The 18,732-nt window shown below is 53.9% G+C and overlaps 1 protein-coding gene across 2 annotated transcripts in view; it reads left to right on the top strand.

The window, feature by feature from the left end:
• ELL (elongation factor for RNA polymerase II) overlaps positions 1–18,732 on the top strand; it is an 81,137-nt gene that overhangs the window by 17,652 nt on the left and 44,753 nt on the right. Inside the window, exon 2 of one of the 2 annotated variants that reach the window (XM_082455451.1) lies at positions 3,938–4,073. The exons of the other annotated variant lie outside the window; for it this stretch is intronic. Within the exon in view, the coding sequence (XP_082311577.1) occupies positions 3,938–4,073 (136 nt within the window). The remainder of the gene's footprint in view (positions 1–3,937; positions 4,074–18,732) is intronic. 2 annotated transcript variants of the gene reach the window in all.

The following is an 18,732-nucleotide window of genomic DNA, read 5'->3' as shown; positions in this document are numbered from 1 at the left end:
CTGAGGAAGAAGCCCGGCCCTCTCCCAAGAGTGCCGAGATTAGACAAACAGGTCAGAGTGCTGGGGAGGGTGGCCAGCACACGGCACCGCAGGGCACAAGCTTCAGGAAACAGCGTGTGTGCCTGTGCCTCAAACACTTTTCCTCTAGGTCTCTGTGGGCCTCTCCCTCCCCCATCTTTGTAGTCTCTTCTCAGAGGGCTCCTCCGTGTGCCCCCAGCACTCAGCGTGTCCCCTGAGGTGTGTGTGCTCCTGTCCCAGCGTCTGGAGCCACATCGGCACGCTGTAGCAGCAGGGTGAACCGTACCTTATGAACATGTGGTGGGACCGTGTCCAGGAGGGGCGCAGGCCCTGTGTAGTTGCCTTGTCCAGCTCACTCGGCCCAGTCTGTCCTGTCACTCCAAGGTCCAGCATCCTGCTCCAGATTCAGGGTGCCGTCAGCTCAGCTCCCTCAGCAGACCCCTGCCCTGGAGGCCGTGACTGTTCTCAGTGGGGGGACTCTCCTCAGTCACATGTGTCTGATTCTCTCCCTTCCTCATTCTCCAGCTCTGCCAGATTCCTTTTCCAAAAATAAAAGCTCTGCCACCTCCTTCTCACCAGCTTTATCCCAGTTCTCACCCCAGGGTGGTGGTATTCCCTCCCAGAGCACCACAAAATCCCCTCTGGAGTTGCTTGGGGCAGCAGCGCAGGCCCCAGGGTGGACAGTGCCGCCAGAGCGCTCTCCAGACCAGCGGTTCACAGCACCTCCTCTGCGGCGGGCCTGGGCCTGGTGTGTTATGCTAATTTTAACATTTTTCTTTTTGAGCGGGGTTCCCTTTTTACCAAGTAAAACCAGCTTTAAAGGCCACTTTATAAAGCAGGTGACGGGTGACTCCGGTGGGGGCTGGGGAGTCCTACTGGGTGGCCCATGCCATGGGGGTTGGGCCCTGGCTCTGCCCAGGAACCCTTGGTGAGATTCTGGCCTCATCCCGGGCAGTGTCCTCCCACTCCCAGGGTGTTCCGAGCCTCCACAGCCTGCCTGGGTTGGGGGCACCCCAGATGGCAGCATTGGGGCATTTGCTTGGAGCCCCGTATTGTTACCAGTGACCAGGCTCCTTCCTGGGCATTGGCAAACCTTGCTAGGCTGCTGAATGCTTTCCTCAGGTAGGGGCTTTTGGATTCTGCATTTATGGGCCCAGAACTTCTTCCCTAAGTTGGCTCAGAAGCAAAAAGAGGAAGGTCACTGAGTTTCCTCGCAGAACACTCATGCTGCACGCCCGCGTTCCTGCTCCTCTGTCCTGGAGATCTGGGGTGCAGCAGGTGGTGTTGCGGCTGTTTGTCTTCTTTCATGGATAGGGTTTTGGGAAACCTAAAAAGCCGCTGTTTGGGGTCCTGGAATGTCCTTGGTGGGATATTTGACCTTTTGACTCTAAAGGTTTCCTCCTAATTTGGCTGGTTGCAGGGTTTTCTGTGGTGGTGTGGTCCCCATTTGCAGAATTGACAAAGGCCAGCTCACCCTGGGTTCTGGCTGCCCCAGCGGTCTGCAGCACCTGGAGCAGTTGGTGCAGGCCTGCACCCCTCCCTCCCTAGGGGTCTGTGCCCCTTGCCCCCTTCACCTGGGATGTCCTCTGTCCCCTCCTGACTCACTCCTGTCACACCCACGACTCACGGAAAGCACTCTGTCAGCATAGATAGCTCTGTGGTCATGGCTCCCGGAAGCCTCTCTGTACCCACAGACACGAGGCCTGCCGTGTGTTCTTGTGCCGTCACCCCAGGGTCGCCGTGTCCCTTCTCTGGGTCCACTGCTTTCCTGGAGCCCTCATTCATCTCTGGCTGGGAGTGTGGGTCCTTAACGGGATATCCAGCCACAGTGATAGGGGCCACTCCTGTCCTACAGAGCTCTGGGACATTTGGTGGCCTAACATGGAGTTTCTGCCACCTGTTACAAACCCCTCATTTGTAACAGCCGGGTGGTGTTGCCACTCACTGCTGCTGGGGGCCACCTGTGGGTGGCGATGTGTGATTCACAGGGCTCCCAGGGACCCCGCTGCCCAGGCCCCAGCGTTCTCTCCTTGCCAGCCAAAGGCCTTTCTTTGAAAGTCTCCTCGGGAATTCCCCGGTGGTCCAGTGGTTAGGACTCCTCGCTCTCACTGCCTAGGGTCCAGGTTTGATCCCTGGTCGGGGAAATAAGATCCCACAAGCCGTGCAGCGTGGCCAAAAAAAGAAAGGTCTCCTCTTTAGGGTCGGTGCTCTTGCTACCTCCCCTCCTTCCTGCCCACCAAGAAACACACTCCTGGAGTCCAGAATGCTCCCCAAGGACAGAGTGTGCATGAGAGGGCCTGCCACACACCAGGCCTTTGCCGTGAGCCTGTGAATTTGATTGGGCCTTCTTTTTCTGGATCAGTGGTTTCCGACTTTGTTTTGCTCTTACGTGGTGCAGCCAGCTCTTAGGCACTAGCCAGGTGTGTCAGACAGACCAGTGGGAAGTGCCTCACTCCCGCAGAGCACACCCTGCTGAATGCTGAGGCCCCTCAGGTCCTGCCCCGTGACTCCAGTGCATCCTCATCTGCTCCCCTGAGCAACTGACTGTCACCTGGCTCAAGATACTTGGCCAGCCCGACCGCAGACTCGAGGGAGGGCCAGGCTCTGCTGTCCTGTGGGTTGTGCCTTGTTCCCCACTGCCCCCAACAGCTGACCTTTCATGCCACCTCTGCGAGCGTGTCCCAGGACGTTTCCCACTTCTTTTTGCATACCAGATTGTCTCATTCTTCCTAATTTTGTGGTAGTGCTGGGCAAAAATGGTATCTCTCATTTGTGTTTTCTTGGTGGCTTCTCATGTATTTTAGCCACTTGTACCGTCTTCTCAGTCTGTGCCACTCATCACCTTTTCCTCTTGGTGTGTGTGTGTCTTTGAATGGGGCTCACTCCCGTGCCAGTTAACCCCCTCAGCTCTCTCACTGGGTGCCACCTGAGTGCTGTCTACTTTCCAGAACGGCATTGCGGCGTGGTCATTTCTTCTCCCAGGTGTGACCCACCACACACTTCTTTTTAAAATAAATTTATTCATTTATTTATTTATTTTTGGTTGTGTTGGGTCTTCATTGCTGCGCATGGGCTTTCTCTAGTTATGGCGAGCGGGGGCTACTCTTCATTGTGGTGCGTGGGCTTCTCACTCCGGTGGCTTCTCTTGTTGCGGAGCACGGGCTCTAGGCGTGCAAGCTTCAGTAGTTGTGGCGCACGGGCTCAGTATTTGTGGCTCGCGGGCTTAGTTGCTCCATGGCATGTGGGATCTTCCCAGACCAGGGCTCGAACCCATGTCCCCTGCGTTGGCAGGTGGATTCTTGACCAGTACACTACCAGGGAAGTCCGTGACCCACCACGCTCTTGACCAAACAAGATCACCTCGGTTTTGGCCTGGCTGTCCCTGTGAGTGACACTTACTCATAGGCTCTTCTCTGGCAAGTCAGGTGTGTAAAGTTGGCAACCAGCTGGCCACTTGTCACTTGCTTGAGTGTGACCGTGGACCCAGCTGGCCAATGAATTTGAAGCACTTAGACTGTGTTGTTAGACTATTTTCCAGGGTCTTGGGTTTGCTTCCATTTACCTCAGTGACATATTAGTGGAAAAAACGTGCTTGTGGATTGGAAAATACTACAGTCTGTATAGCCCCTGTTGGTTCCCAAAGTTATTCCATATGTGTATAGTGTTTGAGCCCATGCCAACTTCAGGAAGCAGGGGTGGTCAGTTAGGGCCACTGTGCCAGGCCATGGGAGGCACTGCTTGTTCCTGGGGCAGAGTGAGGGCTCACTGAGAGGTCCGGGCCCCTGTGCCATGCTGGCCTTGGCTGGGATGAGGATGTGCCATCCATCAGGCCCAACACACCTGCTTCCCTGAAGGAAGCCATAATTCCCCTATCATCCCTCCATCCTGCAAGGGTGGTTCCTATTTCTACCTTTGACAGAGTCAATTCCTTGAGGAGGAATCTGCTGACAGGTCCTGCTTGGAGAAAACTGGATTTGACCTGCAGGATTTCAAATGTCATGACCAGAGGGTTGATGGGGCTGCTGTTAAAGGAATACACAACAGATGTCTGCGTGGTGAGTGCTTGGTGAGCACCATCTAAGGGGGTTCAGTCAAATGCTGAACATGCACCGGGGTCCTTACGGAGATACCCACCACGTACATGGCAGATGTGGAAACGTGAGTGTGGCTAGTAGTCATGTTTTACTTAAATGAGCACTTATTATTATTACTTTTATTATTATTGACTTCTTATCACTTTTTTGAATATTATTTGAGGTCATCAATACGGTTTTGGGAAAGGATCCGTGGCTCTGATGGTTCCCTTGGTTTGGGGGGCGGGGTGCCCCCTTTGTCTGGGTCTGGCCTGTCAGCCGTCCCTGGTGGGGACGAAAAAGGCAGGAACAAGGTCATTCCCATTTCTCAGATGAGAAAACTGACCACACAGCTGATTAGAGGGTGGTTTCCCTCACTCTGGAGGTCCTCGGAGGTCTCTTGGCCTTGCCTTCTTCCTTGTGTCAGGGTTGGTGTTTGTTTTTTTTTTTAAAGAATGTTGCAATGCTTTATTTTCCAGCGTTCAAAAACTGAGAGGCAGGAAGGAGCTGGAGGTCACGTGTGTGGCAGAGCCGGTTTGTGCTGTTCTGTATGTTGTTTCAGCACAGCCCCGTGTGACCGAGCCAGAGAGATTAAGTGTCTTACTTAGGTCACACAGCTCTTAAGTGACAGATCCTGAAGTGGAAGCGAATCCTCTGATCTTAGTTCTGGGCCCTGAGACAGAAGTTTTGCTTTTGAGTCCCAGCAGCTGATGAAAGCCCCAGTGTATCATTCCTGTTCTTAAGCCTTTGGTTCCCTGTCTCTGCTGGGACCGGTGGATTGATGTGGAAGCCTGGCAGGTGCACTGCTCCGATCTCCTATAAGGAAAGGACAGGACACCTCCAGGTGCTGCCTCAGCTTTCAAGCAATGCCCAGCCCTTCCCCCCCAGCTATGGGTTGGGTTTGAATGGCTTGGAGTGGTGTGGAGGAGGGGACCCTGGACCTTGGAGGGGGTTAGAGCCTTTTGGCTTATCTTTCCTGCATAAGGCTGTGAGTTTCATGTTGCAGTTCTCCTTAACCCAGCCCCCGGGGCAGCGTGGTGGTGATGTGAGGCTGGACCGGCCGAGGGCCCCCAAGTTCACCTGACCTCTCACCCTGGTTGATTCTGGGTTCCTAGTCTAGAAATCCAGAAAGCGTTTGGACTGTACTGTGCAGTTTCACTGCCGATGCACGCGACTGTCAGTGCCAGCGAGACACTTCCGTCTTCCTTTCCTAAATAGACCTTCTGGTCCTCCTTCCGCTGAGGCGGCTGGCCTGGAGTCCTGCCAAGTTCTCCTTCTGTGATGGCGCAGATTGTAAGCTGCTCCCGAAATCTAATTTCAAGCCTGAGATAAAATGGTTTTGTTGACCTGAGGTTGTTGAGTAGGAAGGCGGGAGGCTTGAGTTTTCGTTCTAGGGGTTTCGTGTTGCTGGAGCGATGTTTGCTTGCTTAGAAGACTCGGTATTTCGGCCATTGTGAGAGTCCACTCTGCTCCTCCCGTCGCTGAGGCTGGCCTCACTGTGTCTCCTACACAGACTACCCTTCTAGAAACTTTAAAAAAAGTTGTTTCTTGCACCTGACCTGGTTTTATTTATTTTCGAGCCCAGGAAGACGTGTTCTGTCACTCACAGGTGTGGCACGTGGCTGGGTCTCCTCAGGTTTGGCCTGTTGAGCAGCCGAGTGGTGGAGGCAGTACTTTCCTGGGTCACCCCTCGGGAGACTCTGCTGCTTCCTGAGCCTGGAGGTTGCTCTGGCTCCGTTGTCTCCGAGATTACAGAATGCTCGCTGCAGGAGGCTCCTGCCTCTTTTGGAATCTCAGCCAGTGTCCGTGCTTGAGGTCCTCCTGCGGGAGGCAGGGGCTGCACCACCCCTGGGCTCACGCATGGCTCTCCTTTGCTCCAACATGCCACGTGGCACACACTCAGGCACGGCTGTCGCAGCTCGAGGTTGTCGAGATCTGAAGTTTGGCTTGGTGATGCCGAAAGGCACCTGCGTGGGGACCTGGACGGTCTGGGTTGAGTCCTCCTTCCCTCGTCGTGGGGCTCACGCATGGCCCGAGCCTCAGTTTCTCCCTCTGTGAGGCGGGAGCAGTTGCCCCTTCCCTGGAGGTTGCGAGGGACTGAGTGGAGTGTCAGATGAAGGGCCACGTGAAGGGGTGTCCTCTGCTCATTGCTGTCACGCTGAGGAGAGGATGCACTCGGCCACTCCTCCACGCCTGTCCAAACCCTGGACATCGTCTTTTGGGGCGTGCAAATCCCCGCCGTCAGGGCAGGGAGCAGGTGTGCCAAGGAGAGGCCCCTTCTGGAGAGTGCAGGGGACTCTGCTTGGCCCTCCTCCCTGAGCCCTGTCACCCCAGGCTCAGGTCAGAAGGTCAGCAGAGGCACTGGCCGCTGCCAGATCTTTCCCACAGCCCAGGCTGAGGTACTCGGGGCCAGCCCGCCCATCCCCTACCCTAGTGCAGACTCCCCGGAAGTGGCTGTGCAGGGGACCTGGCTTCTGCCAGCTCTGCCTAGCGCTGGGGGCCCCTCTTCCCTCCCCGTCACTCTGCTCTGCCCGGCTCAGCATCCTTAAGACTGGTCTCTCTGTTTGGACCCCCCCCAGCTTTCCTCCCTCAGCTGCAGTGGGGAGCTAATGGGGACACGAGTGAGGAGGAACGGCAGAGGCCAGCATCTCCCATCTGGGGTCTCTTGCTGCTCCTTACTGGCTCCTGTTCTGTGCCCCAGCTGCCCAGAGCAGTGGTTGACAGGCGCATGGGACCAAGCAACACTCCTTTGGGTGCTCAGGCCCTTCTCTCCCTGCTCCGTTTCCCTGGTCTGGCCTCCCTTGAGGTCTGTCACCTCCCATCCTTCTGGTCTCGCCTCAGCGCCCCCTCTCATCCCATCAGAACAGCCTCTCCCAGTGTCACTCTATTGTCCACTCTTAAACTGTGCCAAGGGGCCCTGAGTGGACAGGGCAACGTCTGTCTTATTGGCTGCTGGGTCCCCGCCTCCTGCCTCCATCCTTCCGGCTTGCTGTAGTGCTTCTGCTGCCTTCTCCAGCTATTAAGTCCTAGGCGAGATGGTTCTGAGATTGCACCTGCCAAAGGTGCCAGGTGTCCAGGTGTTGCCAGCTCAGGAAGTGGAGGGAGAGGATTCCAGTCTGGCATGGACAGAGCTGATGCAGCTCTGAAGGCAAAGAAGATGCTGGAAGATGCAGTTACCTGGTCTGGCGCCCAGAATGCTGGCAAGTGAGTGCAGGGTGGTGGGAGGGGTCAAGCTGAGCAGAGGTAGGGAGTTGGAAATTTTCATTTGTGGTCTTTAGTGCCAGGTAGCAGAGAGGAGGGACCTGGGGGGTAGAAAGACCTGGGGGGATTTCGGGGGGGGGGTCTTTGGTCCTTGGGGATCCTCATGCCCTGGGATAGATTTCTAGTATTGATTTTTGTTTCTGATTACCTGCCTGGTGAGAGAGACCTTACTGTGCCCTTGTAGGACAGGTCACCTCTTGGGGGTCTCTGGGACTGTCCTCTCTGGAGGACACCCGTGTGCTGGAACCAGAGCAGACAACACTGGGAAAAGTGATCAGTGACCCAGCAGGCCTTTCCCAGGCTGCAGGGTAAAGGACGGTGTTTCCCAGGGACCAGGTGGCTGGTGGGCCCTCTCCCTTTGTCTGTGGGGCTGTCTAGGTATGGATGTCCTGCCTGCCCTACCCGTTGGGTCACCTGGGTGGGTTAGAGAGGGAAAAATATGCCATGTTCTTATCATTTCATCCTCCTGAGTGGGGCGTCTCGCTCCCATTTAATGGTCTCTGGTTTTTGCCCAAGATGAAGCCCCACACCCTGCGTTCAGGGGAGCCCAGCCCTCTCTGCCCTGGCTAGCAGCCTCACAGGGGACAGAGGTGTCATTACGCTGCCTAGAGCCCAGGCAGGCTCTGCAGTGCCGCAGTACAGAGAGGGTGTTTTTTGGTAGGTGCTGGGTAGAGCTTCCCAGCAGGGCCTGGTGGGCAGCTCTGGTGACAGTGGCCCCTTCTCACCACCCTGGGGTCTGAGCTGCCTGTGATGGTGTCCTTCTTTCCTTTTTAGGTTCTCATACAAATCCCTGGGCTTGTAGAAATGGTTTGTCTTTGGTACATCCCCTGCTTTCCTTCTTAGTTACCCTCCTGGTCTGGTCTTGGTGCAGAAGACGAAGGCAGCCTGCCCTCGCCTCTGCTTGTCCAAGTTGGCTTTAGAAACCACACCAGATCAGGAGCAGCAGTTTGGCCCAGCCTGCTCTGTGAGGTGTTCAGAGCTGCTCTTTTCATTTTGGAGGTGGGAGGGGGTCTTAGGAGGAATTGCTGGGTGTGGGGGGAACATGTTCTTATTCTAGCCTTTCCTGGTGTCATCTCAGCCCAGCTGATGGAGGCCCGGCTGAGGCCAGCACACAGGCTCTTCCTGCCAGGGGGTTTGGGGAGATGGGGCAGGAGGGACAGCCGCTCCAGGGAGTAGGCAGCCTGACGCTGCGGAAGGGCAACCTGAGTGAGAAGGCGAGGCTTTAGAGAGGGGCCTGCTCAGGGGGAGGTACTCCAGACAGGCGGGGAGGGGGGGGTCATTCATTTCCAAATGTCCTCTCAGTTGTGTGACATCTTGTGGCGCCTGCATGCACCTGTGTCCATGATGTAATAATGGCATTTTAAATAACTGGAACCAGATGCTCTAGGACTCAGCCACGTGTTCCCCACTGCATGGAGGACCCCCCGCCATGGGCATCAGCAGCGCTGGTGTGGAGGCCGGGCTGCTGACATTCCATGCCCGAGTTAGCACTTTACGTGGCTTAGCTGGTGATTCCTCACCCCAGCTTTCTGAGGCCAGGTCTAAAATACTGTTTTAGAGACAGTGGATTAGTGGGGGTAATTTTTTTTGAACTACAGCCTACTTTATAAGCACCTTCCCAGTCAGGCTGTCATGGCCGTGCCCTATTTGGGGCAGCTTCTGGTGAGCCACTGAATCACAGACAGGGGCCTCGGCCCTTTCTGGGCATGATCCCTCTCAGATGCCTAAAATATGTAGAATTACCAAGGAAATGCGCTACACAGAGAGTGAATAAAGTATTAAAAAGGAATGTGTGACCTAGTAACAAATTTATTATGTTAATGTGTTAAGTGATGAGATCTAGCAGTGGATCTAGTTGCTGTAATTTTGAAATCGTGGTGAGCAAAAATGGTGTTTGAAGACAGCAACAAACCATCATTTGATGCGCTAAAGCATATCAGAGTTGATACTGCTCATAACTGCTGTAGTTTGTTGCCTACCTTTGTAACTGAAGGAAATGCTAAGTTACAGTTAGTGGAAATAGATGTGTTTTTTTCTTCCCACCCAAATTCAAGGACGCCCCAAATGTGAGCCCTGTTCTGTACACTTCTTCCGATGTCAGGCCCTCAGCAGCTGTCTCGGGCATGGACCTCTGTAATCTGCTGTGAGTAATGAGGAAGCTTCCTAGTCTCAGTCTCGGAACCGGGGCTCCATTGAGAGCTGGGCAACCCCACAGCTCTGGCCAGAACCTCTTGTGGTGCTAGGACGTCAGAGAGGGCTCAGAGGAGGGCAGGGATGAGTTGGGAGCCAGCACCAAGGACCCCAGGGCCAGTCTGAGACAATCTGAGTATCAGGATAAGTAAGGACTGGAATGCACTTGAGACCATTGCAAAAGGCAGTCCACAAGTCTGTCCATATCAGGGTTTTCCAGAGAAACAGAACCAATAGGAGTGAAGGAGTGAGAAGAGACTTGTGTGTGTGTGTGTGTGTGTGTGTGTGTGTGTGTTTGGCTGAGCCTCACGGTTTGTGGGATCTTAGTTCCCCGACCAGGGATCGAATCCAGGCCACGGCAGTGTAAGCGCCGAGTCCTAACCACTGGACCGACAGGGAATTCCTTTGTGTGTGTTAAAAAAAAATTTTTTTTTATTGAAGTACAGTTGATTTACAATGTTGTGTTAACTTCTGCTGTACAGCAAAGTGATTCAGTTATACATATATATACATTCTTTTTAAAAAATATTTTCCATTATGGTTTATCATAGGATATTGAATATAGTTGTGCTATAGAGTAGGACCTTGTTGTTTATCCATTCTATGTATAATAGCTTACATCTGCTAACCCCAGTCTCCCACTCCATCCCTCCCCCACCCCTGTCCCCCTTGGCAACCACAAGTCTGTTCTCTATGTCTGTGGGTCTGTTTCTGTTTCGTAGATAGGTTCATTTGTGTCATATTTTAGATTCCACATATAAGTGATATCATATGGTATTTGTCTTTCTCTTTGACTTACTTCACTTAGTGTGGTAATCTCTAGTTGCATCCATGTTGCTGCAAATGGCATTATCTCTTTCCTTTTTATGGCTGAGTAGTATTCCATTGTATATATGTACCACAACTTCTTTATCCATTCATCTGTCCATGGACATTTAGGTTGTTTCCATGTCTTGGCTATTGTGAATAGTGCTGCTATGAACATAGGGGTGCATGTATCTTTTTAAAAATTATTTATTTATTTGGCTGCTCTGGGTCTTAGTTGAGACATGTGAGATCTAGTTCCCCGACCAGGGATCAAACCTGGGCCCCCTGCATTGGGAGTGCTGAGTCTTAGCACTGGACCACCAGGGAAGTCCCATATGTATTGTTTTGAATTAGAGTTTTGTCTGATATATGCCCAAGAGTGGGATTGCTGAATGATATGGTAATTCTATTTCTATTTTTAGTTTTCTGAGGAACCTCTATACTGTTTTCCATATTGGCTGTACCAACTTACATTCCCACCAGCAGTGTAGGAGGGTTCCCCTTTTCCCACATCCTCTCCAGCATTTGTTATTCATAGAGTTTTTAAAAATTTATTTATTTTATTTATATTTATTTTTGGCTGCGTTGGGTCTTCGTTGCTGTGCGTGGGCTTTCTCTAGTTGTGGTGAGCAGGGGCTACTCTTTGTTGTGGTGCACACGGGCTTCTCATTGTGGTGGCTTCTCTTTTTGCGGAGCACGGGATCTAGGCGTGCGGGCTTCAGTAGTTGTGGCACACGGGCTCAGTAGCTGTGGCTCACGGGCTCTAGAACACAGGCTCAGTAGTTGCGGTGCACGGGCCTAGTTGCTCCACGGCGTGTGGTATCTTCCTGGACCACGGCTTGAACCCGTGTCCCCTGCATTGGCAGGCGGATTCTTAGCCACTGCTCGCCACCAGGGAAGTCCTCTTAGAGTTTTTAATGATGGCCATTCTGACCGGTGTGAGGTGATACCTCACTGTAGTTTTGATTTGCGTTTCTCTTAATAATTAACGATGTTGAGCATCTTTTCATGTGTCTGCTGGCCATTTGCGTTTGAGAAGAGACTTCTTTTAAAGAATTGGGTCATGCAGTCATGGGGGCTGGCAAGTCCAAAACCTGTAGGGCAGGCTGGCAGGCTGGAGACCCGGGGAAGAGCTGATGTTGTATCTTGAGTTCAAAGGCTGTGCGGGGGCAGAAGTCCTCCTTTTTCCAGAGAATCTTGGTCCTTTTTTCTCTTATAGCCTTCAACTGATTGGGAGGGCTGTGGAGGGTAATCTACTTTACTCAGAATCTGTTGATTTAAATGTTAATCACATCTAAAAAATGCCTTCACTGCAACTGGTATTTGACCAAGCAATTGGATTCCGTGGCCTAGCCAAGTTGACACATAAAATTCACCATACTGCTCATGGTAGCATGTAAATAAATTAGTGGGGAAAAGGGAGGGCTCCTGCTTATGGTGGGATGCCGAGGCTACCAGAGACAGGGACTGAGTTTTACAGCCACCACCGCGAAGCTGTGGAGAGTGGGGCTGGCTGAACCCAGGCTGTGGGTGGAGAGCAAGCGTCTGTTGTGACCTGCATGGGGAGAAGGCAGACCGAACAGGGTGGCCCTGCCTGGGTGATCAGAGTTAACCGTCCCAGAAGGGCAGACAGACCCCTCTGCGAGTGCCTCTGGGTGGGGTGCCGTGGAGGACGATGGTCACCTCCAGTCATGCGGATGGAGCACAGTGCAGTTCATCACAGTCACACTAGGTAGACCCAAAATGTAGCATGCTCTAGTAAAGAAAAGGCAGGGGCACCTGTATCCTCCAAAAATGTCAATGTCCTAAACGTCAAAGAACAGCCAAGAGGGCTTCCCTGGTGGCGCAGTGGTTAAGAATCCGCCTGCCAGCGCAGGGGACACGGGTTGGACCTGTGGTCCGGGAAGATCCCACATGCCGCAGAGCAACTAAGCCCGTGCACCACAACTACTGAGCCTGTGCTCTAGAGCCCGCGAGGCACAACTACTGAGCCCACGTGCCACAGCTACTGAAGCCCGCGAGCCTAGAGCCCGTGCTCCGCAACAGGAGAAGCCACTGCAATGAGAAGCCCGTGCACCGCGACGAAGAGTAGCCCCCGCTCGCCACAACTAGAGAAAACCCACACACAGCAACAAAGACCCAATGCAGCCAAAAATAAATAAATAAACAAACAAACAAACAGCCAAGAAACCTCCAGATTAAAGGTGGCTGATGAGACGGGGTGGCTCAGTGCTGTGTGCTGTTCTCCTCACTGGAGGGAGGGCAGTGGGAGGACACCACCGAGCCAGGTGGCAACGTGGAAGGTAGACAGTGGTGCACCAGTGTCCTGTCAGTAACGAACATGGTGAAGCTGGCGGCTGTCATGTGGTTTACTCCTGGGAGATGCACTGAGTGTTTAGGGGTGAAGCGCAGTGGTGTATGCAGCTCTCTCTCAGTTGGTTTGGGAAAGCAAGTGTGCGCACCCAAATCTATATGTTGTGGTGTGCATGTGTGCATAGGGGCAGAGAGCTTGTGGGCAGGTGGGGAAAAGTTAGCGGCAGGTCAGTGTGGGGTTTAAAGGTATTTGGGTGTTCTTTGTGCTCTTGCAGCTTTTCTGTGAGCTTGGGATTATTTCCAGATCATATTTAGGAGAGATAGCCAGGCAGGGGCGTTTGTTCCCTGCTCCCGGAAGCAGCGTCTCACCTGCCACACGTCTCTACTCTGCATGTGGCTGAGCCCTGACTTGGGTGACCTGGTGCCAGACCATCTGCCCTGGAGACCAGCAGTGATAGGACATCCTCCCTCCTGGGACTCATCTTCAGACCAGCCCAGCATGTCTGTCAGGGAGATGTCCTCACCTGGTGGCAGGAGTCCGAGTGAGCGATCCCCACTGGGAGTCTTTCTGAGGAAGCCTCAGTTGAGGAGTCAACCAGGTGGATCCAGGGAAGAATGCCTCGGACAGTGGCTTGGGGGGGTGTCACACGAGTGCTGGGTTTGAGTATCGTAAAGGGGGTCACCGTGAGCCCCCAGGGCTGCAGGATGTGATTTGATGAATGCTTATAAGAGTCCTGGAAGGACTCCTTCTCATTTACATCTACACTCTGTTCTTACTCAGATCCGCAGTTTGCTCAGCAGAACTCCAGCTGCCTCCTGGCTTCTGGGGCGCATCAGCTTTACACAAATACACAGTGCTTAATCTTGTCACTTTGAGCAGAGATCAGTCACTTTTGTTTTTAGGCAGGTGACAAGATGTTCTGTAAAAAGGTGGCTGACGGTTTCAGACTTCTGGCTCATTTGTGCTTTCAGGGCAAGGCTGTCCTCCAGCAGGCTGATGAATGAAAATGGATCTGCAGAAACAGGAGCGCCCCGTGCAGCTCTGGCGAGGACGCTGGTCAGACAGTTGAGGAGGGTGACAGGAGCATCCAAAGCAGCATGACCCCATTGATGCTGAAGGAAAGGCAGTCAGGGGAAAAGATCTGTCCTAAAGTAGTAGAGGGCCCTCCGCCTCCTGGTTTGGGGGGCAGTCCTGGGTTTGAATGTGTGCTCTGCCGCTTCCTGAGCTGGTGACCTTGAGCAAAGCTGCTGGCTTCCTTGAAGGCCTCAGTTTCCTCATCCACCCAGAGCTGATTGTAGAAACACGTGACCTTGTCCACGGGAGGTCCCCACAGTCAGGCTGTTGAGGGCCAGTGGGTGCAAGCTGCTGGCAGAACGCATGCTGCTCCCACCCCAGAAGAGACCAGCATTGCTGCCCCACCCGCTCTGCAGGATGGGCCCAGTTTGGTGACATTTCTCATTGGGCTGTTTGCTCTGGGGGCAGGTCATGTTTCTGGGGGGCAGTCAGTTGGTGGACCTTGGTGGACACCTGTGCACAACTTAACCCAAGAACAGGGCTGATCCTTTTGTTTATGGGAGCCAGGTGGCAGCTGATGTGTTTGGAGAGGCGGCCTGGGCCAAGCGTCACTCGCTGCTCACCTGCCGGGGACCCGTGGGCACATTTCTCAGAACTCCAGGTCAGGAGGAGTGTGGTGGAGGCAACCCGCCCCGCAGACTTCCCAGTCAGCCCGTCCGTGCTCAGAGACGGCTGTACTCACCACCCGGCAGCGGCAGCTGGCAGAGAGCCCTTTGAGGGGTTGGTCTGAAGCCAATGGCTGGGATGACAGCTGGATGGGCAGCTGGGCCCCGCCTCCCTGGGCTCCAGCAGCTCCTGAGTGTCCAGAGTCTGAAAGTTCAGGTTGTTCCAGGAAGGTCTGTTCTGTCTGTCAGGGTGATAGAGGATCCTATTGTTCCCAGAGACTGACACCTGGGTCTGTTGGAAGCCAAGCAAGGGTCGGAAGGGACTGATCCGTTCTGGGCTCTGATAGTGATGAGACCTGAGTGCCTGACAGCCACACGGGTCCTCACTGTGGAGATGCTCTGTGGGTGCAGGACTCAGGGTGGTGTTGGGTCCCAGGGCCTCCCCGAGGGTCCAGCACAGCCCGGCCTTGGCCAGGTCAGGTTAGGTTCTGTTTCTCAAAGACAAGTTTAAAAATGTACCGATTTCATACGGCCTGCTCCATGTCAGACCCTGTGAGGTTGAAGACTTTCTTGGGACATGTAGCTGGTAACTAGAGGCCCATATCTGAGCCAGCCACCTGGCTGCTCAAAGCCCTATCCCCAAACTGCAGGCTGCACCCAAGCCCAGCTCCGTGCATGGCGCCCTAGTGCTCCTCCAGGAGAAGGAAGCTCGTGGGCTGAATTCAGCGGTGTTAGCTTTCTGAGGCCTTGCTGCCCAGAACAACACACACCTCACACGTGTTTGTCACGTTTGTTCTGCTCTCTCCTGCCCCACACATTTGAGGGCAGGCCAGGCCGAGTCCTGGGCCCAGTCAGTGCCCACCCCTTGGTGCCACAAGAGCATGCCAATGACCAAGGGGCCTGTGGGCGGGTCCCAAGCCCTAGGCCATCTTTTCTCCCGGATTTTTTTTTTAAACAAATTCTTGTTTTATTTATTTTGGCCCTGCCATGCAGCTTGTGGGATCTTAGTTCCTGGCCAGGGATTGAACCCACACCTTTGGCAGTGAAAACGCGGAGTCCTGACCACTGCACCGCCAGGGAATTCCCTTCTCCCAGATTTTGATGGCTCTTTGAGACTTTTGGAGTTTTCTGGCTCAAAATATCAGAGTTGGGCTTCCTTTGTGGCTCAGTGGTTAAGAATCCGCCTACCGAGGCAGGGGACACGGGTTCGAGCCCTGGTCCGGGAAGATCCCACATGCCGCGGAGCATCTAAGCCCGTGCACCACAACTACTGAGGCTGCGCTCTAGAGCCCGTGAGCCACAACTACTGAGCCCGTGTGCCACAGCTACTGAAACCCGCGCACCTAGAGCCCGTGCTCCGCAACAAGAGAAGCCACCGTAATGAGAAGCCCGCGCACTGCAACGAAGAGTAGCCCCCGCTCGCCGCAACTAGAGAAAGCGCGTGTGCAGCAACGAAGACCCAATGCAGCCATAAGTAAATAAATAAAATTAATTAAAAAAAAAATATATATATATCAGAGTTGCTAGAAAGAGAGCGGTTACTCAGCTCTCTGGGGAGGTTGGCTTGTCCAGACATTTCTCCAAGCCTCCAGAATGTCTCTGGAACCCTCGGGAACAGTATCCCAGCCTGTGCTCCAAGGCCATGTCTCTGACCTAACCTTGTGGTGGAGGCAGCCTTTACTGCCCAGCTGCTCGAGAATCGGCTCTGCTCAGAGGCAGTCCCCCTTCCCGGGGTCCCCAGCTGGTGAGTGGTGGTGTGTTCAAGGCAGGGTCTGCATGGTGAGGCCTTTTCTGTGGTTCTGAGCAATTAGGATTTACTCCTTTGCAGTGGTAGAAGTGGCGGAGGGTGTTGAACATGGCCTGGAGCTGATGCCTGAAGCTGGTCAGAGGCTGGTGGGGTGGAGAGGTAACATGGACTGGGAGCATGTGTCCGAGGTGACACGGTGGGACCAGTGCTGAGTGAGCTCCTAGGCTGGGAGGGCAGGTCCCTGACCTGGCAGCTCCCAGATCCAGATTGCAGGTCATTTGTGTGTGTGAGAGGGAGATACAAGAGAGTGACCCTGCTGTGGGCACCAGCTGGAGGCCATGGGGTGGGGTGGGGGATCGCATCTCAAAGGGGAGAGGAGGCCGAGTTCTCAGCCATGGCATTTATTTGTCTGTGATTTGTGCCTGCATCTCCTGGGACAGGTTTGGGGCGCTTTGCAGGTGATGAGAAGGGAGCAACTCGAGCTGAGCCCCGTGCCGAGATGCAGAGCAGCCTCCTGGGCTGCGCCCCAGAGGACCCGGGCCATCTAGGTGAAGCCCTCAGCTTCCTCCGCTGTAAGATTCCAGTCTGAGAGAGAGAGAGTGAGAGAGAGAGAGAGAGGTGTGTGTGTGTGTGTGTGTGTGTGTGTGTTGTCATGTTGCCCCCAGGCCATGGGCAGAGGACAGGTTTGGGCAGAGTGAAGTTTGATGCTGAGTTCAGTGCCTGTTGATGAGTCTCAGTGAGCATTTAAAAAGGAAAAACAGGGACTTCCCTGGCAGTCCAGTGGTTAAGACTTCGCCTTCCAATGCAGGGGGTGTGCGGGTTCGATCCCTGGCCGGGGAGATAAGATCCCATATGCCTTGCGGCCAAAAACCAAAACATACAACATAAAACATAAGCAGTATTGTAACAAACTCAGTAAAGACTTTAGAAGCGGTCCACATCAAAAAAAATTCTTTTTTAAATATTAAAAAAATAAATAAATAAAAAATAAGAAGGAAAAACAAGCCCACCCAACATTCAGGCTCCTGGCGAGGCACGTCAGAAGCGCAGTGGTGCAGAGTGCCCCAGGTATCTTCCTGCCTATTTGTCTGCATTTCCGGAGTGCTTCCATCAGCCTTGTCAAGGGCTCCCTGAAAGTAAGATGAGGCCAAGGACACAACTCCCTGAGGTGGGCTCCTGCTCAGAGGGAGGGGGGCCTCAGATCCCCGGAGCAGAGCAAGGGGCCTGGGCTGCAAACTCCAAGACATGGTGCTGTGGTTCTTTGCGCAAGCTTGCTCTGTTCCCACAGGGCAGCGGTAACACAGACAAGATGAGATCCGAGGTTCGGCCATCTGGGGACAGGGAGCTGAGTCCAGAGTGTGGACCTGGCTCCTCCACAGGCTGTGCTCAGTGCTGCAGGCTGCGTGTGCCGGGGGCGTGCAGCAGGTACTGACGTGGGGCGGCTTCTTAATTTTTCTATTTGAGGAAAGGCAGATGGGAAAGATGAAATAATAATGAGGCAAAGGTGTTGAAAAGAGGGCCTGGCACAGGCGTGGGTTGCAGAGCTCAGAGAGGTGGCAGGGTTGGTGGCTCATGAGAGCGCACTCCCCTGGAGGCAGGCCTGGGTTGTGCTGCGGGCAGCTGTGGATGGAACAGGGCTCAGTGGAATAGAAGCACTTTAATGTGAAGAATTGTTTAGCAAATGTTTGTCTCATCCCATTACCACGGGGTCACGTGCGTTTCACAAAGAGTTTGGATAAATTGTGAAGTTGGGATACAGTCTAATGGGGCGGTGACCGAGCGTGAGCCGTGTGAGGGCCCCAGGACTAGCCTTCCTGTGAGGTTGGTATCAGCTCTGCTGGTGGAGTGGGGCCCCCAGCCCTGCCCTGTGACCTCCAGCAGCCCTGTCCCCCCTCTGTACCTTATTTTCCTCAGTCATAACAGCAGGAATATATCTGATATCTGATATCTGAGTAGTCGAAGATGGGAGTGAGTTTCTTGATGGAGGCCTGCTGTCTTTGATACCACAAGTCATCATGTTCAGTTTGGCTGTGATTTCCATGGAGAGCCTGTGCCCAGCGAGTCCGTGCAGCTCCCCTCCAGTCAGGGCTCAGATGCCGCCCACCCACCAATATTTAAGTAGAGCACACACCAGACCCTGCCCTGCGGGTCCTTTTGCCCTTTCTGTGTACCGACGTCCCCTGTGCTCTGATTTGTTTAGTGCCCCTCTGTAGAGTCACTGCTTTGGACACCTGGGGCAGTCGTGTCGGCTGGCACACGAGGGACACGGGACCCGGCAGGGGAGTGGTCTTGGTTCCACACGGCCTAGGCCCGACTTGTTGGCTTTATCGGTGTGTGAGCAGTGGAGCAGCATGTGCTGCCCCTCAGGGTGAGGCAGGGGTGTCAGGGGCAGGGAGGACACCACCTACCCCACCCCACCCCACGGGTGTTGTGAGGCTGAAACCAGATGATGTCCTCAAACCTTGCACCATCTGGGTGGTCAGCACCCAGGGAGTGTCTGGGGTCATGATGCAGAGAGCATGCAGACATGGAAATCTGAAAGAGACCCTGCAGTGGGATCTGGGGTGGGGGTGGTGTTGGACTCAGCAGTTCTCTGGAACTTCTTTTTGGGGAGAGGAGAGGGAAGTTGGTAAGAATTTAGAA

The sequence above is a fragment of the Balaenoptera physalus genome (assembly GCF_965194825.1).
Source record: "Balaenoptera physalus genome assembly, chromosome: 3".
In the NCBI taxonomy this organism is placed as follows: Eukaryota; Metazoa; Chordata; class Mammalia; order Artiodactyla; family Balaenopteridae; genus Balaenoptera; species Balaenoptera physalus.
Note: the sequence above shows the minus strand (reverse complement) of the source record. Positions and strands in the feature narration are given on the sequence as shown.